General features: G+C 41.4%; 1 protein-coding gene across 1 annotated transcript; it reads right to left on the bottom strand.

The window, feature by feature from the left end:
* Window positions 1-695: 695 nt before the first annotated feature.
* On the bottom strand, window positions 696-9,580 carry LOC307141096 (uncharacterized protein). The gene is made up of 3 exons (XM_079841035.1): window positions 9,378-9,580; window positions 7,309-7,381; window positions 696-4,657 (listed from the first exon to the last, which is right to left on the bottom strand). The coding sequence occupies exons 2-3, from the start codon at window positions 7,365-7,367 to the stop codon at window positions 3,061-3,063; spliced, it is 1,656 nt and encodes a 551-aa protein (XP_079697161.1). The 5' UTR covers window positions 7,368-7,381; window positions 9,378-9,580; the 3' UTR covers window positions 696-3,060.
* Between the last annotated feature and the right edge of the window lie 14,299 nt (window positions 9,581-23,879).

Genomic DNA, 23,879 nt, shown 5'->3' with positions numbered 1-23,879 from the left:
TCACATTTATGATTAATAGCCATTTAAAAAATCATTCACAGTGCAGGGTGGAACATTTTATTTTGGTATGTGAACTGTATGCTTTACTTGATTTATTTGTGTGCTTTGGTTCATTGTCTTGCTGTCTTCACTGCTGTCCTGTATTATTTTTATTTTTTTACATAACATTGGTTATTGCTAATGACATATAGAGTAATTAATCTACACTGTGAGCCCGGACAAGTTGAATCTACTTAAAAAATTTGAGCAAACTGGTTGCCCTAAAAATTTAGTAATGTGAACTAAAACGAGTACATTTAACTTAAATTTAAGTTAACATTTTAACTTAAACTTTAAACTTGTTTTAGTCAAAAAAATTCAGAACCTAGATAAAGCTCCCCCTGCTGCTACTCTGATTTTCATTTGTGTAGCTCACAGCATCTTCATTTACATGATAAAGCCTCCCCTAGAATTAAGGGGAGGGGGGGTCATGGGGGGACAACTGCCAAGCAAGGCCCACGTCAATTTACCACAATTTACGGCAGTTTTCGGTGTTGCCTGCAAATTGCCGTGCACAGTCGTAAACCTGAAGTTTCATGGCAATCTACAGTGCCACATACTGACGAAAATCCCACTTTTCATGCAGTGAGAATGATTTTTGAATCGTCTTTAAGCAAAAAGTTTTCCAGTTTTCAAAAGTCTTGTGAACAAATATTCAGTATGGGTTTCATGGCTTTATTTCAGTGACTTACTTTTTTTTCACAAACCACGCATAAACACCAAACTTTTACAAACTTTTACATACATGCTGCTCACATATTATTGTAGCCGAGTTTGTGCTGAAAACAGTGTAATCAGACTTTAGCCATGAAAATGATACAAGTAACAGAAATAAGCTCAAATGTCAGGGCATGTCAAAACACCACCAGGGCCCAGAAAACAGCTCAGGGTTCAGAGGGTTAAACAAAAAAGATAAGGTAAATAAGGATTTGGAATATCTATTGGGATATGATTTTAATAGAGATAGAGTAGGATACAGGACATTAATAAAATATTTATATAATACTGGGTTAAGTGAAAGGATTTAAATATAGAACACAGATGTGTAGTATATTCTGGATTTTAGGAGACCACGGAATTAGACTGGATGAGCTGAACACGCAGCGCCAGGTGGGTCCTGGAAAGAAGGAATGGGAAAGAGGATTGATTTTTTATGTAATGAGCATTTGTTTAGTTATGTGGGTATGTGGGAAAAAGAGTAAAAGCAAGAACAATTTGATAAATGAACTGTGACTGCATAACAGCAAAATTAGGTGGCGATATGCAGGGGATGCAATGCGCCAGTAAACAGAAGAAGAAGAAGTGACCTCTCGTTTGCTTTGATTTCTTGTTGTTTGTTGCTAGCCTCCCCGGTTGATGTTTTGTTGGTGAAACTTTGTTTTGAAAGATTCTTTTTGATTACAACTTTAAGTTTGTACTGTTGGATTGTTTCTCTACTGTGTTCATTCGCAATCTCGGACTCAGAGCGATGGGACATGTTACGTGACCTACATAATACCAAAAGTTAGAATCTGAAATTGTTTATACACACCAGGCAAGGAGCGGATGCTACTTCATGTATTTATGTCTGTTAGTTAGCGTAGCTTAGTTGTGAAAGGTGTTTATTTCTGTCTTTATTTCTAAGATAGTTACCGTATTTTCCGGACTATAAGTCGCACCTTTTTTCATAGTTTGGCTGGTCCTGCGACTTATGGTCATGTGCGACATATATATCTAAATTATTTCATACTGACAGACAAGAATAAACATTTAGCTACGTCTACAGCCACGAGAGGGCGCTCTATGCTGCTCCTGTAGCCTACCTCTGAGAAAATTAACTGAAAACAACTGAAAACTAAAAAAAACTGTTAACTGAAATATTAACTTAAAGACGACTGAACACAAACAAAATGCCCCCCAAAAAGAACATCCTATTTTGCAAATGACAAACGGCAGGTAACGTTAGTAAAATATGCAGCCGAAAACGGTAATCGAGCAACAGAAAGAAAGTTTGTAGTGAGTGAGAAACTTGTGAGTGACTGGCGAAAAGCTTGTTTTTGTTTTGTTGATTTCATTACTTTAGCACCACTCATAGACCCTCGCTTTAGTGTTCCATGTTTTTGTTTCACTATTTGTGTATATATTCTGTAAATATTATTTTCTATGATCACAATTACTTTGTAAATCAAGCGGGTGTTTTCTTTGATTTTGAATTACTAAAAGAATTATCAGTTCAAATCTGTCTCTACCTGATTCATCCCATAACATAATTTATCAGTAACTGAACCCGTTAATTTAAGTGAATTTTTCTTTAACACATGTGTTACCAACCCTATTAATCCTAGACATTTTCAATAGGGAGACGTAACAATCTCTTAATATCCTGTAAGATTATGATTCTAAAAGTTTTCAGTAAAACTTTATTTTGATGGTTCCTTTTAAACATTCTGTTGACTGTTAGTAACTTTGCAACTACTTGTAAACTAACTCTCATTAGAGTATTAGTAGACTGTCTGCTTAATATCTATTATAAAACCCTTTATTGTGATGGTCCTCCAACAGACATTCTAATGACTATAAGTAACAGAAATAAAGTCACTTTGGTCAGTAATGTGTGAAGCTGGTAATGCTGTTTGTGGAGTTGTTTAATCCTCCTCTGCGGAGATCTTCAGAGATTTAATGTCTTCTTTTATCTTCAGTTGATTTCATCTAAAGCTGTGGCTGAAGTCAGTTGTAGTTCTTGGGTTTCTGCTCATCTCTTCTCTTTTCTCCTGTTCCTGTTGTTTCTATTTCCTGCTTGTTAAGAGTAGGTGTTCATCACTGATGCGCAATTATCACTTGTGTGAGTGTAAACAAAGGTCTTAACATAGTAAAAGCTTCCAGAATAAAACAACCTAATCTGAAAATGTCAATGATAAATTCAAATAAATAAATACAACTCGTGATCCCAATGATTGCACCATAAGGATACTATTTGGCAGGTATTGTTAAGTCCGTTGTTATATATAGCATCATCTAAAGTCTTCACGAGTTTGGCCGGATTTATTTTTTACCAGTAAAATAACTGAAAAAATCCTTCACATGCTGTAGAGCCCCCTTGTTTTTCTTATCTTCTCCAGCTTTCCTCAGATCCTCCAGGTTTTTCATCCATTCATCTTTTCCCTCCTCCTTCAGTCTGGGAATCAGGAACTCCAGATGTTGAAGAGTGAAAGCGCTGTCGGCTTTTAATGCGATCTTAGACAGACTCATGATGGTCTTATAAGCTTCATGAAGCAGGAGGTACTTCTCATATTGAATCTTCTCCAGATCACTGTTCAGTTTTTCTTCTATTTTTCTTGTATTCGCAGACTCTTTCATATTTCTTTCATGTTCCTTTCTAGTATCTTCATATTTTTTTTTGTCAAAGCTGCTTTCAGGTTTCTCACCAGTGCGTTTGAGCTCATCAAATGTCGTTTCAACTTTCACCACCTTTGTTACATATTTTTTGTTCGCTCTGACGTGTTTGCTGTAATGACACTTCCCTGGACACACAGTGCAGTGGCTGTCTTTCATGACCCAACACCACGAGGCATCTACTGCCGATGAGCATTCCCACTCATGGCAGTTTTCCTCACAGACAGAGCAGCAGGTTGCGTTTCTGTTCCACCACCATTCATTTACAATGGGGACTTTTTCTTTGAAACTCCTGTTGACTGTAAACTTAATATTTTTACATTTCTCAATCTTGTCTTTGTTCTGTCTGAGGGCTTCCTGAATCTGATTCAGTTCTTTTATTTTTAGTTCCTTCTCATTGATTCGGTCCATCAGATTAGAGACACAGGCCTCAAGTTGTCTTCGCTCATTCAGAACATCTAATGTCATCTGAACACTTTTTCTGTTCTTTTCTTTCAGGAGTGTCAAGATCTCATTCATGCTTTCCTCTCCCATTTCCCAGGCTGATCTGTAAACATCATCACACAGCTCATCTCTTTTCTCTTTCTGCTGGTTGTTGAATAAGAAGTGAACAGGTTCATTGTCTTCATCTCTTCTACAGGGGATTTCTGCTTTATTAATGGCATTGAGAGCATCTGTTGGAGGTCCTCCATCTGAATGTGTGAGTAGAAACACTATGTTGTTCTCTATATCTCTACCAAACAGAGATAGAACTGAGTGAAATATGTCAGAGAGATGATTCTGAGATGCCTTCATCACAAAACACACTGCATCAATATAATCAATCCCATCCTCATCTGAAAATAATCCGCTCAGATACTCAGAAATCTCTTCATTTTCTTCAGTGTTTGCGTGACCTAATGTATACTGTATGTCAATGATGGTAAGAGATGTTGGGTTTTCTTCAACAAACACCTCATAAACAGTGATCTCAGATGTTTCTTTAGCTTCTTCTGTGATTTGATAAAACTCTTGATCCTCAAACTTCACTCCCAGTAAGTGGTTGATCGTGGTGTTGATGATGGTGGTTTTCCCAGAGCCAGTTTCTCCCACCATCAGTATGACTTTGTTCTGCTTGTTTCTGTCTCTTCTTCCATATGTCCACCGTCTGACCTTTCTATTAGTTCCATCAATATATTTTCTCTCTGTGTTTAGTTGGTAAAGCACCGGAGGCCCTGGATTCATTAGTGTGGCATTATTAACTGATCTGCAAAAGACAAAATTGATTCAGCAGCAAAAAAATAATCTTTTGATCTAGACAATTCATAACAGAAACATAGAAGTTTATTAGGAAATAGAAACCAGTTGAAATTATTGAAATGTAAGTCAACACTCCAGGTTCCCTTTAAAAAGTGTTTAGTTTAGTTTAGTTTAGTTTAGTTTAGTTTAGTTTAGTTTTAATCAAATTTAAATGGTATAGTAGTCTATGATAAATAATATATATTTTTAAATATTTGGATGGAAATACAGGAAGAGAGCGATACAGCCTAATGTATTTATTTAATTTCAAAAGGCAATGATTTAATTAAATAACTGTGAGTGCTGTTGATGTGCTTTCTACAGACTTGTGATTTCTGAATAGTAAACAATCAATGCGCATTGTGCACTGTGCATTTATGCGAATAGATTGCTAATGATTTACTGTTGATGTTTACTTGTTTTAGAAGATTGTAAGAGTGCGTATTTTGGGTATGTTTACATGTCAACAATGTATATCAATTAACAAAACAGTCTAGACAAAAATGACTAAAAAAGCTGTATTATTCATGCCAGGCCAGCAGATGGGAATGCCACTTTGTAAAGAAACACTACACACCTTTAGACTGAACACGTAATATGCATGCGCATGACGTCAACGCTTTCACAAATTCACGTTTTGGTTGTTTACACAAAGTGTACTTTGAAACTTTTTTTATTTAATCATAAAATTCATAAAATCAATGGAAACCACAAAATATCAATACATATTGAATAATGTATTGAGTATTTTACACCTGCAGTTCTTCTGTTTTGCTGGTAAACAGCATTAAAGGGATAGTTCACGCAAAAATGAAAATTAGCCCATAATTTACTCACCCTCAAGTCATCCGAGGTGTATATGACATTCTTCTTTCAGACAAATAAAATCAGAGTTATATTACAAAAGTCCAGGCTAATCCAAGCATTAGAATTGGATTTATAGTTGCTCTGTTTTTGAAGTCCATAAAAAGTGCATCTGCCCATCAAATAACTCTGGGGTGTTAATAAAGGCCTTCTGAAGCAAATCGATGCGTTTGTGTATGAAAAGTATCCCTATTTAAAACTTTCTCAAGTAAACTTTTGGACGACTGCCTTCCCTGTTCAATTTATGGAAAAATTGTTGAAATTTCCCCTGCCGATGGAAAGACTAACACGACCAGGTCCGCTCGTCATGATGTCACGCACGCATCTTGAGTTTCACTTTCAACATTCAACACTTTTCCACGGAAGGCGGTGGGCCGAAAGTTTACTTGATAAAGTTTTATATATGAATATTTTTCTTACACAAACGCGTCGATTCACTTCAGAAGGCCTTTATTAACACCCCGGAGCCGTGTGGAGCAGTTATTTGACGGACAGATGCACTTTTTATGGACTTCAAAAACAGAGCAACTATGAATCCAATTCTAATGCTTGGATTAGCCTGGACTTTTGTAGTATAACTCCGATTTTATTCGTCTGAAAGAAGAATGTCATACACACCTAGGTTGACTTAAGGGTGAGTAAATTATGGGCTAATTTTCATTTTTGGGTGAACTATCCCTTAAAGACCTCATTAAATGTGCACCTGTTTAATTAAATAAACGATTCTGAGATGCACGATTTCTATTGAAACCCTATATTACATACATTTTCATAACATATGCAGCACAAATATCCTTGTTTCCCACTCTGTATTTCTCATTTAGATTTTGCAAAAAACATGGTGACCAAATCTTTAAATTCTAATATAATCAAAATATATTATATTATCTAATATAATATAAAAATATATTATGCTTATCCTGAAATATCAAAATTACTAATTTAAAATTGATCAAACTAGATCTTGACATTTCACAAAGCAAGCTCTCAACAATACTAGGGCTTGGTCAATGATTAATGGTGAAATTATGTCATCTCTGTTCGGGCTTTTAATAAGTGTCGGTGAAACATCGTGTTTTTTCACGGTTACCACTGCACAATGTCATTTACTTTCACGTAGTTACACTCTCAAAAAAATGGGGACCAAATTGTACCTTTCAAAGCTCCAGCCCTACTAAGCCACCACAGTATAAAACTCATGGCTCCCAGCATGCACTGCAGCATTAAGAATGTTTTTTTCTCCCTAGAATGTGTTTAACAATCAGAATTCAGAATATCTGATCTGTGGCAATAAAGTATTGTTGGTGAATATTATTTATTAACAGTTTGTCAGTGATGAGTTTAGTCAAACATTTTCTTCATGATCATTTTTGTTCATGGCTTCTTTTAATTTGAACAGATTGTGTTTTGTTAACACTGTAACAAAAACCACACACAAAAAGCCAAGAGTCAAACAGCCCAACTAAAGGAAACACTGAAAACATTTTCAATAAAACATCTCTGTTAATTCTCAATAAGAGCTTCTATAGATGTCTTTCAGGGTTGGAGCCAAACTCCGCAGGACCGAACTTGCCTACCCCTGCTCTAAGTAGAGGAACAAAAAGGTATAATTGTACCCTAAGGACCAATTGTGTACCTTTAAAAGGTACAGTTATAAGTTTTGTTCCCCAAGGAACAAAATTGTACCTCCACTGTACCTTTTTTTCTGAGATTGTATGCCTATCTCATAGATTACACATGCATTATGACACTAACCTGTGTAGATCTTCAATATGGTCATACTCCAAGATGCCTTTCACTCTCATATTAAACATTGTAGCAGATGTATCTGTAAGATATGATCAGATTTACATTAGCTTATTATAATGTTATTGCAGATCTAGTGTTAGTGATAAACCTCTAATCATTCATCCAGACATTTCTCAGGAGATTGTTGCGGTGTTACGTTTGTCAGTATCAGCTAAAGTGCACGGATAAAAATGAATGTAATGGAGTACATACCACAGAAAAAAACAATGTAATTTACATGAAAAAGTTAGTTCAGGCAAGAAATAAAAAAACAAAGTAAATTCTATTTTAGTACTCAATTCAAGCTTGTAGAAAGTAAAGCATAAATATCAACATTATAAAGTAAAACGAATCAACTTTTCTGATACTGGTGTGTCTGGCCTTGAATAATTAATAAGGTTGATTTTTTTTTTCTGTTTTCCAGCTGTATTTACACTGTTTCATCACTGCTTTTGTTGTTAGGTTCAGTAACTTGCCATTTTTAATTTTCTCCTCAAAATGATCCATCGAATCATTGTGTATTGAGATCTCTGTGTTCAGGTGCAGCGTTACTTCTATTATGTAGATATTGCTTCTATGTAGACCTTGCATCTTAGATGTTTCTAAATAAAACATACACTTTAATTCAGTGTTATATTATTTGAGTAAAAAGTATTGCAAAGGAAACTTCAACTAAGAAATTCCTCAACCTTTTACTGGCTAAGTTAAAATTACTTATTTTCTTTTTCTTAATTTTAGTTATTTTAGTTAAGTAGAGTTTACTTAATTCCATATGTGAAATTTACTTAAAATATAGTTTTTTTCAGTGTGAGCAAGTGAGATTTGAGCTCCGTAAGAATTCTAAAATGACATAACATTGTGACATTTCTTTGAATATGTAAAAATACAGTTGTAGTAAATGTTTCATTCTTTTGTATTTTTATTTTGTTGTTAAAATCAGACGAACCTGCACTAACAGGGGCAGAAAACATAAATAAACTAAAAAGACTACATCTATGACTGTAAGGTTTATTATTTATTGTTTTGAGAGCTACTGTCTCTGTGTTTTGTGCCTATGGATGTTGGGCTATAAATCTATAACACTGATAGTGGTTTATCCATTTTATAAGTCACTGTTCTGAAAATATCACATAAATCAAAACAATCATTAGATTAACCATGTGTATTGATGGGTTAGTGAATCTCTGGAGGATGTAGAAGTAGCCCAGACAGGGACATCTAGTGGTTGGTTAAATAGACACCAGCTATACTGGAAATACTGGAAGATATCAGAAGAAATATTCTGTTGCTGTAGCTATTCATAAACAAGACATATAAGCAACTTTAATTGGTTCAATGCAAAAATTATTTTCTTACTTAGTATTTTTGTTTTATTTCCAGTCCAAATATCTAAAAGTTCTTAAATCAAGATGCATTTACTAAAATAGAAAACATGCCATAAGATATGTCTTGTTTTCTGGGGAAATAAATCAAAATTAAGTGAGTTTTTGCTTAAAAAAAGCAAAATTATCTGCCAATCGGGTAAGAAAAATAATCTTGTCTTTGTTTGAATTTATTTCCCCAGGAAACAAGACATAATATCTTGTTATTTTACTCATCTAGTAAATGCATCTTGATTCATTTTTTATATTTGGACTGGAAACAAGACAAAAATACTGATTAAGAAAAGCATTTTTTGCACTGCATAAACACACATTGCCATGTATACTTGAAGGACTCTGACATTTCTAATACAAAATGATACAGCAAACCGTGTGTATTTTTATCTTTTTCCCCCTGTTAAAAAAAAAAAGAAATCTTACAAGACGACAAATTTACTTCAGAAGTAACACTGCGTAAGCTCTTAAGACTTTTTACAATAAAAAAGGATACAAACAAGTCTAAACACAACGTTGGTCTGATGTTAAATTATCGTGTTTTAAGGATTTTTGTATATATTTTAACTGGAAAACAATCTCATAACTCTCAAAAAAGTTTTATGAGCTCAATGAGGAAGTAGTTCCCATTTTTAAGTCCCTCCTTACTGACGTACTTACAGTTTTCTTGGAGACAGAACAATCTCCTCTCTGTTCATGATTTACCTCAGGATTATCTCTCCGTCTACGTCCTGCCAATAATGTAATTAATATGCTGGATATTTAACTTTGTTAAATACAGTATCAATTAGAGAAAATTAAACCACACAAGCAGAGAGTGACTCTCTGTCTGACTTTTCTCACACAATTTTAACTTCCTGTTTAACCAGTAGCACAGTGTTGTTGTTTTTACCAATGGAAAATTCACAGAATGGTCATTTGTATCTAGGCAGATGTAAAGTCTCAAGGTAATACAAGCCATTCCATTGGTTTGTCCATTGCCATTTTCTCCTTGAGTTTTATGTGAACAAAATGTTTGATGAACAACCTTTAAACTCAAGTTTTTTTTTTTTCAAATGGACCTTTAGATTAATTGCTGATTGTAAAATATGTTCTGATTAGAGCTTTCTTTAGTGCTAAATGAAATATATATTTTCATAGATTCTCTGTGTGTTTGTGGATTTTTATGTTATTTCCTGTCGTGTGTTTTGCTTTGTAGTTCTTCATGTTGATTTAGTTCTCCAGGTGTTTACCATTTAGCCCCTTGTTATCTTGTTTAGCTCGTTTGTCTGTGTATTGTGCTTGTGTTTCACTCGTGGTATGTCCGTCGATGTATGAATTTGCCTAGTTTCCTGGGGTTTTTATTAAACTTCCTAGCATTTAGATTTTCTCTCTTGCCTGCTCATTTTCACCAAGCATGATTTTTTTTATGTATTTCTTCCTCAAAATGATTTTCTGACTGAAACTTTAACTGAATTATTTCCAAAAATGACATTGAACCCAGCAAGGAAGTTGAACCCTGTCATTTCACCGTCTCGGTTGACTATAGACCTGATATAGTTTTCTAGCCAAAATAACCTTGAATTTTGTTACATGTCGTTTTTGCCAAAATACCTTGCGAGATGTATGATATTCCATCATGAAAACAAAGTCAACAATGATTACAAGGTGTTTAGTTTAATTTCTTTGACATGTTTATGTTCTAGTATTTTCTTGGGCTATGGTTAGATGTCTATAAAATTTTCGCTGACAGCCCAAACTTTGCCTTGTTTTAGCATAGACATGGGGGCTGTGTTTGGATGGCTATTAGTCATCAAAATAGCTTGCTGGGAAATTATTCTAGTAAAGATTGCACTTCCTTTTAGTTTGTCACACTAATAGTATCACTGCTTCAAAGCTAACTACACAGAAATCCTTCTGCTATACAGCAACATCACCAGTGTTAAATGAACACTCTCCAGAGCCCAACTAAAGTCAAGGGTCAAGAGCCCAACTAAAACACAGATCACCATAATGGCGACTCTTTCAGTGATTCTGCTTGTTAAAACAGGTGTTCATCACTAACGGGCAATCATCACTCAATTAATCACTTATCACATTAACTTTAACACTTTTAACACTCTTGGGGACTAATTTAACACTGGGGTTTTTGCTGTGTAGTCTCAGTAAGAACTGCAACACTATCAGAACTCATCAACACAGCATCAAATTTCATAGAAATTTCATTTTATAGAAAATTTAGATTTGAGTTAACATTAGTTACTGTTAATAAGGAAATATTAGAGGAAAAATATTCAGAAATGTAAGTAATTAAATAATCCATATGATTAAGGTCACTGTTGTTTGTATGGATTCTTGAAGTTACTGGCATGAAAGCACTCTGCACAGCAAAACCCCCAGTGTTAAATTAACATTACAGTAAAGCTGGGCATAGACTGTGCGATTTCAGCAAGGTTACCTACTCACACTGTACGAGTAGATCGCATGCGATGTAAAGCTAAATCTTGCGGTTTATGTGCTCACACTGTGCGGTCCGATCGTTGAGCGCGACTTGTCTTGTACGAGTGAAATATGCACGAAAAAAACTATAATAGAGAGATAGCCTATCAAATGCATCAGCTATCGATATCAAGAGCATTTAGCATTTACAATTTATATACAACCCCAAATCAGAAAAAGTTGGGACAGTATGGAAAACGCAAAAAAAAAAAAAGACTTGTATTTCATTGCAGACAATATGAACACAAAATATTTCATGTTTTGTCTGGTCAACTTCATGTCATTTGTAAATATGCATCCTTAGCCCTGCGCTGTGGCTTCTTCCCCCGGGGCGGAGGCCCCGATGCTTCAGCGGTCTGATTCTGAGGAATTAGACGTGCTCAGCATCGAGGCAGTCAAAGTCATAAGCACTCCTTATATATGCAATTAAAGTGAACACACGCGATCGGTGTGCATGAGATACTGGTTGGCTTAACGGCTTGAGCCACGTTGCTGAGGCAACGTGTGGGTTACGAGTCCGTATAGTACGATAAAACAGTATCGTCTGATGATGGCTGCATTTAAATCTGAGGATTTAAATGAAATATGAGCTGACTCTGAGGAGTTAGATATTCAGCCTGTCATTCAGACCATGTTTCACCGTATTGTTTGAAACTGTTTGGCTTTTTTCTCGAGGGATGAAAGCCAATTGTATTATGACGGCTTGAACCACGTTGCTGAGGCAACGCGGGGTTTAAGAGTCCATATAAATACAAATAAACAGTTCGTCTGATGATTACGGCCACATTTAATTCTGGGGAATTAAATAAAATATAGTCTGACTTTGAGGAGTTAGATATTCAGCCTATCATTCAGACTTTGTTTCACCTTATTGTGGCTGCATTTAATTCTGAGGAATTAAATTAAAATATTATCTGACTTTGAGGAGTTAGATATATTTTTATTCAGCCTGTCATTCAGATCAGTTGGCACGGGGTTGGTGATTATGATGGCATTTAATTCCGAGGAATTGAGTGTCGTGTTATCCGACTTTGATAAATTGGATACTTTAATTCTGTCACCCAAGCGTGTTTAACTTGTGAACTGGATATTCATCTAAGATGGAGCCCTCCTGAAGTGATGTCGTTCTCGCCGCCTTGTGGCCTGCGGGACACATCAGGTTTAGGCAAGGGCTAATCGCAGTGTCCGCCCTAGTGTTGCGGCCCTGTCGAGCTGCTCCCTTAGATGAGGCCCCTGCTGGCCAGCCCCCTAGAGCTCCCGGGTAGGAGCGACCGAGGTCGTTTTCCCCCAGGAGCTCTCGGGAAATCAGTGCTGTGTTCCCGCCATCAAAGACGCTTCGGGCCTCACTGATTTCCCGCGCACGCACGCCGCCGTCGTCGCCTCCAGTAGGACTTGCGACTGGGCAGCGAACGTGTGCGCCAACCGAAAAACGTTCTCGACTGCTCCCTGCCGGTTAGCAGCTTCAGGGGGTCGGGAATGAGTTTCGGTTGACACCCGAGGCCAGCCTCGAGAGGCTGGTTCCCTTAGTAGATTATCTCGGCGCATGGTCATGCCTTCCGAGTGTGTCTACGTGGGTCCTGCAGACTGTAGAGCTGGGTTACAGGCTTCAGTTCGGTTCTCCTCCCCCGAAGTTCAACGGGGTGGTCCGGACTGTGGTCGGCCCAGGGCAGGTTCGGGTTATGGAACAGGAAGTACAGCCCTGTTAGCCAAGGAGGCCATAGAACGGGTCCCTCTGGCAGACAGGAAGTCCGGATTCTACAGCCGGTACTTCATAGTTCCTAAGAGGGATGGCGAGTTGCGTCCAACTTTAGACCTGAGGTACTTGAATCGTTCTCTGAGGAGATTCAGATTCAAGATGCTTAGCAATTCCTCCATTGTGATTCAGATCCAGTCTGAGGACTGGTCTGTCACGATGGGTCTGAAGAGGACGCATACTTCCCTGTATCCATCCTTCTGTGTCACAGGAAGTTCCTGAGGTTCGCTTTTTGGGGGCAAAGCGTACCAATATCGGGTTCTTCCAGGCGGCCTAGCCCTTTGAGACTCTACACGCAGTAGCGTGTTGACGCCTTCTCAGAGAACTGTGTTCCTGGGAGTCGTATGGGATTCTCTACGTTGGGGGCACAATTGTCTCCCGCACGTATCAAGTCCATACGGGCGGTGGTCTCTAGAAGGAAGCTAGGCCACAGCATCACTGTGAAGCAGTTTAAAGACTTGCTCATTGCGGCTGTGTCCAACAGAATATCTCTTGGCCTGCTGCATGAGATCCTTACAGTGATGGCTGGGAATCAAGGGGTTTTCCTCGAGGGGAAAACCATTCTGTATGATCAGGGTAACGCGCAGATGCCTTCGTTCCCTAGTCATATGGAAGAACCTTGGTTTCTGTCCCAAGGGCCAGTGTTAGGAGCGTTCTGTTGCCGGGGTTCCGTTTCAACAGACGCCTCCCTCACTGGCTGGGACGTGGTCATGGCAGCCGCTTGCGAGAGGTCTGTGGGAGACCAGGCATTTCTCCTGGCACATCTACTGCCTGGAAATGCTGGCGGTCTACAAAGCTCTGAGGAGCTTTTTCCCGGACCTCCGCGGCCACCATGTCCTGATACGGAAGTAAACCAGGTGGCTTTCCTTAAGGGGAAATCCATTCTGTATGATCAGGGTAACGCGCAGTGGCCTTCGTTCCCTAGTCATATGGAAGTAGCCTTGGTTTCTGTCCCAGGGGCCAGTGTTGGGAGCGTCCTGTTGCCGGGAATCCGTTTCAACAGACGCCTCCCTCACTGGCTGGGACGTGGTCATGGCGGCCGCCTTGCGAGAGGTCTGTGGGAGACCCGGCATTTCTCCTGGCACATCTTTTGCCTGGAAATGCTGGCGGTCTACAAAGCTCTGAGGAGCTTTTTCCTGGACCTCCGCGGCCACCATGCCCTAATACGGAAGTAAACCAGATGGCTTTCCTTGAGGGGAAATCCATTCTGTATGATCAGGGTAACGCGCAGTGGCCTTCGTTCCCTAGTCATATGGAAGAAACCTTGGTTTCTGTCCCAGGTGCCAGTGTTGGGAGTGTCCTGTTGCCGGAAAATCCATTTCAACAGACGCCTCCCTCACTGGTTGGGGCACGGCATCAGGGGGGTTGAGGTCGCGCCCTCTATGCAGACTGGCGCATCACATCCTCCTGTGGTCCCAAGGGAAACTGTTGTCCATCAGGGCAATGTATGTCCCGGGGGTCCAAAATCAGCGAGCAGACATCCTGTCGAGGCAGGGGCTGAGGCCCGGGGAGTGGCGACTCCACCCTGAGGTGGTGGAGGCCATGTGCGAGAGGTTCGGCCCAGTGGAAGTGGATTTATTCGCGTCTCGAGGGACGACCCACTGTCCACTGTGGTTTTCTCTCACGCATCCAGCCCCACTGGGGCTGGATGCCCTGGTGCACACGTGGCCGAGGCTGCGTCTGTACGCCTTTCCCCCGATCGCTTTGCTCCCGGGAGTCCTGGAGCGGGTCCGTCGACAAGGCGCCAGCCTGCTTCTGGCAGCGCCACGTTGGCCGACTCGAGTTTGGTTCTCAGACATCATAGCTCTGCTAGCGGGTCAGCCGTGGGAGATTCCTCTGAGGAGGGATCTCCTGTCTCAAGCAGGGGGCACAATATTTCACCCCCGGCCAGAGATATGGAACCTTTGGGTCTGGCTCCTGAGGGGGCCAGATACCTAGAGGCTGGCCTGCCGGCAGATGTGGTTGAGACCTTGCTCAGTTCCAGGGCTCCGTCTACAAGGAGACTGTACAGCCTCAAGTGGAATGTATTTTCCACTTGGTGTAGAGAGTGTGAGGTGGACCCAGTTAACTGCCCAGTGGCTTCAGTGCTGGAGTTCCTCCAAGATCATTTCTCTGCAGGGCTTACCCCGTCCACACTCAAGGTGTACATGGCTGCCATTGGGGCTTTCCACACACCGTTGGGTGATGGGCCTTTGGGTAGGCACCAGTTGGTTGTACGGTTCCTCCGTGGGGCTCGGAGGATGAGGCCTGCGGCTCGTTCCAGAGTCCCAACCTGGGACCTGGCAGTGGTTCTCGAGGGATTGGCTGAGGCCCCCTTCGAGCCACTAGAGTCAGCAGACCCAAAGAGCTTGACCCTTAAGATGGCCTTTCTCTTAGCCATCACTTCTCTGAGGAGAGTGGGGGACATTCAGGCCTTGGCGCTTACGCCGACTTGCCTGGAGTTTGCCCCTGGCGAAGTGAAGGCCATCTTACACCCTAGGGCCGGTTATGTGCCCAAGGTGCCATCAAGCGTGGTCAGGCCTTTGGTTCTTCAGGCATTTCATCCTCCACCTCACGTGACGGCGGAAGAAGGGAGACTTCACCTGCTCTGCCGGTCAGAGCTCTTATAATGTATATTTAGTGAAGTCTGCACAGGAGATCTGTACAGCTGTCTATAGCTTGCACCTCCCTGCGACGCCTGGTGCTAGGGTGCTCCAGTCCTAGCTGTGCCCGGTCTCCGGCTTCACACTAGGACTGGAGCTATCTTCGGTGTGGCCTAGTGGGTACTCGTTCCCCAAATTCGTCGTTCCGATGCAGTGCGAGTTCCCTCGAAAGGGAACGGCTCGGGTTATGTATATAACCCTTGTTCCCTGAGAAAGGGAACGAGCACTGCATCCCGTCGCCACACCTCGGCACGCCTGGAGCGCATGCTTCATCGCGATAACTGCCATTACTATGCCCAGGCTCCCCTTATGTACCTTCCGGGTACGCCGTCATAGTTACGTCATGACGCAACACCAATCAGGATTGGCCTGATTTCCTTCATACTTCAGACGCGCTGTTGCTTAGGGAGTGTCCCCAAATTCGTTGTTCCGATGCAGTGCTCGTTCCCTTTCTCAGGGAACAAGGGTTATATACATAACCCGAGCCGTTATCTGGGCATGTTATCAAAGTCACGGCTGTGATCTTCATCACCATTCTGGCGTCATCACTACATCAGTATTCATCACAGTGATTTGTATATGGTTATGCATTCCGATGCCTATTGGGTGTAGTATTTAATCTTTCTTAATTTGGTCGCAAGCATGTCTGTATAGAGCAGACACATGCATCAGACGCGCACCTGCTTGTGCAACGTAATCGCTCGTTGTCGCTTGTGTCGTAACTATCCATAGTGTCTCGTAAATGATTCGCATGACACCGGTTCCCGTTAATGATAGCATTTTGTTTAGAAAAGCTGAAACAGAACAGATGGCACAGCATGTTAGCCTATGTCATTCTCCCACGAACGCAATGAAACCTCAAACAAGAGTTTTAAAGCAACATGCACCCAGTTAATCGGGGCTCCATGATTAACTGAAGTAAAGTAATCGCAAATTGGCGCAACGTTATGAGATCGCTTGAGGTGAATTGAATTAAATATGCTTAGAGTAGTTTTAAAGCACTGCACTGGCATCAGTGCATTTATTTTCTTTTGGGGGTTCTGTCAGCAGGTTTGACAGTTAGATGGTGTTCTATCAAGCTGTGAGCGGAAGTTACGCCAAGTGGTTTAGAATCCTTCTAACTTGAGATGGAAAGAAATGTGTTCTCCAACTCACCTGTGCATGGGACATTCTTTCAGATTGGTGTTGCTACGAACATAGCTCAACGTGTGGAGTTGGCATCCTCTACAAAGGTCTCCCATATCAAGAAGCATCTGAATGCAGGATTCCATGATGGTCAAGATGGTTTTCTTTAGCAATGCTCAAACCATCAGGCATGTTCAGTAAACTCTCCCATAATTCCAAAGGTAAATCTAAGATTACCTATGCGTCTTAACAAGCATCAGGTAAGTTCAAAGCTTTTAATTTAACTCCTAACACTTAAATCGTAAAGGTCACTCTTCCACTTGCACCGATATTCTGCTAGCAGCTGTGTTTTATCAGCCCCTTTTGGCTTCATGTGTCCAGGGAAATTCACTTTGGAAACTAATCAGTTGATCCTACTCTCTGTCTTTCATATTCTGATCTTCACTTCTCACTCAATTTCTTTACTCTTTTCTTTAAGCATTTTAGAATGATTCTATAGGTTCTGGTATCACATTAACAATTTCTAAGATGAAGAATAATTTTTCAAATACGCATCGCTATTTATATTACCTAACGGAGCACCCGTTTCCAAGGCTTGTTTCAGAACTCACTTAACCACTGTTATCAAAAGCTGCAGTCTATCCCCCTCTCTCTATACCGGCCATTCATTCAGAATCGGGGCAGCTACAACAGCTACTGAACAAGGACTCTCCACATCAGCGATTAAGATCATAGGCAGATGGTCTTACTCAGCTTTTGAATCATACATCAGACCCGATTCAAAAACCTTTCTCGAAGCTCAGCAAGCTCTTCAGTAACAATCAGGTAAATTTTATGCAATTACTGGTGGTGGTTTACTGGCGGTAATGGCCTTGCGTGACCTCGTCTCTCATAAAAATTTTTTGTAAAAATTGAGGCCGTCTATGTTGGCCTTACGCACCTATATCTGTTCGTTCTATCGAGGCCTGTCTATGTCTGGCCTAACGTGGCTATCTCTGTCGGCCTATCGAGGCCTGTCTACGTCCAGCCTACGTGGCTGTTTCTGTCGGTCTATCGAGGCCTGTCTATGTCTGGCCTAACGTGGCTATATCTGTCGGTCTATCGAGGCCTGTCTATGTCTGGCCTAACGTGGCTATCTCTGTTGGTCTATCGAGGCCTGTCTACGTCTGGCCTAACGTGGCTATATCTGTCGGCCTATCGAGGCCTGTCTATGTCTGGCCTAACATGGCTGTATCTGTCGGTCTATCGAGGCCTGTCTATGTCTGGCCTAAAGTGGCTATCTCTGTCGGTCTATCGAGGCCTGTCTACGTCCGGCCTACGTGGCTGTATCTGTCGGTCTATCAAGGCCTGTCTATGTCTGGCCTAACGTGGCTATATCTGTCAGTCTATAGAGGCCTGTCTATGTCTGGCCTAACGTGGCTATATCTGTTGGTCTATCGAGGCCTGTCTACATCTGGCTTAACGTGGCTATCTCTGTCGGTCTATCAAGGCCTGTGTATGTCTGGCCTAACGTGGCTATATCTGTCGGTCTATCGAGGCCTGTCTATGTCTGGCCTAACGTGGCTATATCTGTCGGTCTATCGAGGCCTGTCTACATCTGGCCTAACGTGGCTATCTCTGTCGGTCTATCAAGGCCTGTCTATGTCTGGCCTAACGTGGCTATATCTGTCGGTCTATCAAGGCCTGTCTATGTCTGGCCTAACGTGGCTGTATCTGTCGGTCTATCGAGGCCTGTCTACATCTGGCCTAACGTGGCTATCTCTGTCGGTCTATCGAGGCCTGTCTATGTCTGGCCTAACGTGGCTATATCTGTCGGTCTATCGAGGCCTGTCTACGTCTGGCCTAACGTGGCTATCTCTGTCGGTCTATCGAGGCCTGTCTACATCTGGCCTAACGTGGCTATCTCTGTCGGTCTATCGAGGCCTGTCTATGTCTGGCCTAACGTGGCTATATCTGTCGGTCTGTCGAGGCCTGTCTACGTCTGGCCTAACGTGGCTATCTCTGTCGGTCTATCAAGGCCTGTCTATGTCTGGCCTAACGTGGCTATATCTGTCGGTCTATCGAGGCCTGTCTATGTCTGGCCTAACGTGGCTATATCTGTCGGTCTATCGAGGCCTGTCTATGTCTGGCCTAACGTGGCTATATCTGTCGGTCTATCGAGGCCTGTCTACGTCCGGCCTACGTGGCTATATCTGTCGGTCTATCAAGGCCTGTCTATGTCTGGCCTAACGTGGCTATATCTGTCGGTCTATAGAGGCCTGTCTACATCTGGCCTAACGTGGCTATCTCTGTCGGTCTATCGAGGCCTGTCTATGTCTGGCCTAACGTGGCTATATCTGTCGGTCTATCGAGGCCTGTCTATGTCTGGCCTAACGTGGCTATATCTGTCGGTCTATAGAGGCCTGTCTACATCTGGCCTAACGTGGCTATATCTGTCGGTCTATCAAGGCCTGTCTATGTCTGGCCTAACGTGGCTATATCTGTCGGTCTATCGAGGCCTGTCTACGTCTGGCCTAACGTGGCTATCTCTGTCGGTCTATCAAGGCCTGTCTATGTCTGGCCTAACGTGGCTATATCTGTCGGTCTATCAAGGCCTGTCTATGTCTGGCCTAACGTGGCTATATCTGTCGGTCTATCGAGGCCTGTCTACATCTGGCCTAACGTGGCAATCTCTCTCGGTCTATCGAGGCCTGTCTATGTCTGGCCTAACGTGGCTATATCTGTCGGTCTATAGAGGCCTGTCTACATCTGGCCTAACGTGGCTATATCTGTCGGTCTATCAAGGCCTGTCTATGTCTGGCCTAACGTGGCTATATCTGTCGGTCTATCGAGGCCTGTCTACGTCTGGCCTAACGTGGCTATCTCTGTCGGTCTATCAAGGCCTGTCTATGTCTGGCCTAACGTGGCTATCTCTGTCGGTCTATCGAGGCCTGTCTATGTCTGGCCTAACGTGGCTATATCTGTCGGTCTATCGAGGCCTGTCTACATCTGGCCTAACGTGGCAATCTCTCTCGGTCTATCGAGGCCTGTCTATGTCTGGCCTAACGTGGCTATATCTGTCGGTCTATCGAGGCCTGTCTATGTCTAGCCTAACATGGCTATATCTGTCGGTCTATCAAGGCCTGTCTATGTCTGGCCTAACGTTGCTATATCTGTCGGTCTATCGAGGCCTGTCTATGTCTGGCCTAACGTGGCTATATCTGTCGGTCTATCGAGACCTGTCTAGATCTGGCCTAACGTGGCTATCTCTGTCGGTCTATCAAGGCCTGTCTATGTCTGGCCTAACGTGGCTATATCTGTCGGTCTATCGAGGCCTGTATATGTCTGGCCTAACGTGGCTATATCTGTCGGCCTATCGAGGCCTGTCTACGTCTGGCCTAACGTGGCTATCTCTGTCGGTCTATCAAGGCCTGTCTATGTCTGGCTTAACGTGGCTATATATGTCGGTCTATCGAGGCCTGTCTATGTCTGGCCTAACGTGGCTATATCTGTCGGTCTATCGAGGCCTGTCTACATCTGGCCTAACGTGGCTATCTCTGTCGGTCTATCAAGGCCTGTCTATGTCTGGCCTAACGTGGCTATATCTGTCGGTCTATCAAGGCCTGTCTATGTCTGGCCTAACGTGGCTATATCTGTCGGTCTATCGAGGCCTGTCTATGTCTGGCCTAACGTGGCTATATCTGTCGGTCTATCGAGGCCTGTCTACATCTGGCCTAACGTGGCTATCTCTCTGCTGTTCCGCTACCCTCGGATTACAAACGGGGCCTATGCCAAAACTTTATTATGTTTGCTGGGCTGTCAATAAATGCATGCTTCATACATAATTCTATCTCCTGAGTCTTTCTGGTAGAAATGGAAGCGTTAGCTTGAGTTCTGCCGGGAAGACTTAATTACTTTGTCACTTATTACCTTCATCTCTATCCAATCACGTCTTCATACTTTCCGTATAAAAGTCGTACTTACACGTTTGAGTTTGCAGATGCCGACGCGACAACAACGTCCACCCTCCCCACCACCACCAAGATGGTTCCGTCCATACCCTCAAATGGGGGTCGGCTGCGCACCTGCCTTCATCTTCAGGCAGGAATATGCTGATCCGCTACCCTCGGATTACAAACTATGGGCTGTCAATAAATGCTTGCTTAATACATTATTCTATCTCCTGAGTCTTTCTGGTAGAACTATAGTTCTTTTTGATAATCAACAGAAGTTTAGATGTTGTCAGGAGGCAGAGAAACAGGTAAGGTAGATGGTGATATTTATTAACAGAGACACGGACACAAGTAAACAAGGGAAGCAAGATGATGAGCACTTGGACTGAACAGTCACGTAGCTGGGTGAACACGATGAAGGGGATCCGGTGGAGGGAAACACAAGGAGACCAGGAACAGGAGGAAACCAGGAGTACTTGGCAGGCAGACGAATGACGATCATGGAATGTAGCAGGTACTGTGTGTGTGTGTGTTCTTAAAGTGTCACTAATGATGAGGTGCAGGTGATCTGATCTCAGGGGACTGTGAACGAGTGGGCAGAGCGTGGAGATCTGGTGACGATGCCAGTGTGTTGGTGGGTGTAGGCTGTGACTCTGTGACAGATGTTATATTGAAAATGTGAAAATTTATTGAAAGTATTTCCTATAGTTGGGCAGTTTGATTGTTTTTTTCATATCAGTTTGTGGTTTTTGTAACGGTGTCAACAAAAAACATTATTTGTTAATAAACACAAAAAACAGAGATGAAAAATTAACAAGTAGGAAATTTACTTTTGCTATGATTACAGCAGAACAACTCATGATGTCGTTGTGAGATAAACAGTTATGGAAATGCATAAATAGAAACTAAAGCTCCAAGTGACGAAGCCGTCAACCACAGCTGTCAATCAGGATGTAACCCCCCCGTTTTTATAGCATCAAATAACTAACTAAAACCAAACTTATTTTAAAGAACCACCACTTGAACTTACTTGATAAAAACCTAAAACCTAAAATGACAGAAACCATCTTTGGTTTCTATTTAGTAAACTAAATAGTCTTAACAGAAATGGAGAGACACGTCCCATATTGTTGGTAAAAGTTGTGTGTTCAATTAACTTTACTGCTAATTTGTGACACTTTGTATAAGTGTGTGACATGCCATCATGCTCAAAAAACATGAATAAAACTAGATCACCAGTACGTCACAACATCTCATTTATATAAAGTAATTTTCTTACCTTCTTTTCAAAGAAAAGGTGACAAGCATTATTTGCATATACTGTAGGCAAATGAGTTGTCTGCCTATTCAAATGATTCAATGTATTCCTACTGAAATGAAAACCAAGTCTATCGGGGGCAAAGAAGAAAAAAAGAACACTATAGTCAGACATTATTAGAAATAAATAATATTCTTGCCAGGTTAATGTAGGTGGATTTTGACACAATTATGTCTTACGTTCCCAAATTTCTCTCTGTGAGAACATTTACATTTACATTTACATTTAGTCATTTAGCAGACGCTTTTATCCAAAGCGACTTACAAATGGAGGCAATAGAAGCAGCTAGAGCAGTCGAAGGGCAACAATATCAGCAATATGCAAGTGCTGTAACAAGTCTCAGTTAGTCTAGCACAGAAATATAAATTTTTTTATTTATTTATTTTTTAAATAAATTAGACAGACAGACAATGAATAGAATGATAAGTGCTATTCTCGATCGGTCAGGTGTTGCTGGAAAAGATGTGTCTTTAGACGTTTTTTGAAAATGGCTTCTGACTCGGCCGCACGAATTGAGATAGGCAGGTCATTCCACCAGGTGGGAACGGTCCAGGAAAAGGTCCGTGACAGCGATTTCATGCCTCTCTGGTATGGCACCACAAGGCGTCGTTCACTGGCAGAACGCAAGTTCCTGGAGGGTGTGTAAGTCTGAACGAGCGAGTTTAGGTAAATTGGTGCAGAGCCAGTGGATGTTTTGAAGGCGAGCACCAGTGCCTTGAATTTAGACATTTAGAGAAGACATTTGCTTAGAAACCATGTTAAAAAAACATGAATTTAATCTACACGCAAATTTTCCAAAAATTTCTCATTGTGCCGGCGTCGCTACACACCAAACTCAAAGACGAACTTCCAAGGCAACTCGCCATGCATATTGTCGAAACGTGCTTCAAACATGCCAAGTGTCCATCTGATCAGCCTGTTGAGTTTGTTCTTTATCATATGTGAGTCTAATCCATTTTAAATAACAGATTTTCAAGCAGAAGCTGTTAAATGTCAAATTTACCAACATGAAACCTCATTTCAATATGCATGATGTAAGAAAAGCTTAAAGGGATAGTTCACCCAAAAATGAAAATTAGCAGATCATTTACTCACCCTCAAGTCATCCTAGGTGTATATGACATTCTTCTTTCAGACAAATAAAATCTGAGTTATATATTACAAAAGTCCAGGCTAATCCAAGCATTAGAATTGGATTCATAGTTGCTCTAAGTCCATAAAAAGTGCATCTGCCCATCAAAAAAAAAATATATATATATCCTTCTGAAGCAAATCGATGCGTTTGTGGAAGAAAACTATCCATATTTTAAAACTGTATAAAGTAAACTTTCGGCCGACTGCCTTCCCTGTTCAATTTATGGAAAAATTGTTGAAAGTTCCCCTGCCGATGGAAAGACTAACACGACCATGTCCGCTCGTCATGACGTCACGCACGCATCTTGAGTTTCACTTTCAACATTCAACACTTTTCCACGGAAGGCAGTCGATCGAAAGTTTACTTGATATAGTTTTAAATATGAATATTTTTCTTACACAAACGCATCGATTCGCTTCAGAAGGCCTTTATTAACAGAGCCACGTGGAGCATGTTATTTGACAGATTAACTTTTTATGGACTTCAAAAACAGAGCAACCATGAATCAAATTCTAATGCTTGGATAAGCCTGGACTTTTTGTAATATAACTCAGATTTTATTTGTCTGAAAGAAGAATGTCATATACACCTAGGATGACTTGAGGGTGAGTAAATTATGGGCTAATTTTCATTTTTGGGTGAACTATCCCTTTAAATAGAGTTACTTTGGCAATGGTCCATGTTGACCAAGTGTAATGAGTGTATGTTGTTACACTAGATCAGGGCCGGCCCTGACCAATTTGCTGCCCTAGGCAAGATTTTACTTGGTGCCCCTTAAA

Source organism: Gobio gobio (assembly GCF_949357685.1).
Source record: "Gobio gobio genome assembly, chromosome: 2".
NCBI lineage: Eukaryota > Metazoa > Chordata > Actinopteri > Cypriniformes > Gobionidae > Gobio > Gobio gobio.
The sequence above is the reverse complement of the archived record's forward strand: the minus strand, read 5'-3'. Positions and strand labels throughout refer to the sequence as shown.

Coding starts and splice junctions, on each gene's coding strand:
- LOC307141096 (XM_079841035.1), bottom strand. CDS start 7,367: ATGTTTAATATGAGAGTGAAAGGCATCTTGGAGTATGACCATATTGAA. Junction 4,658..7,308: donor CATATTGAAGATCTACACAG/GTTAGTGTCATA, acceptor TGTCTTTTGCAG/ATCAGTTAATAATGCCACAC.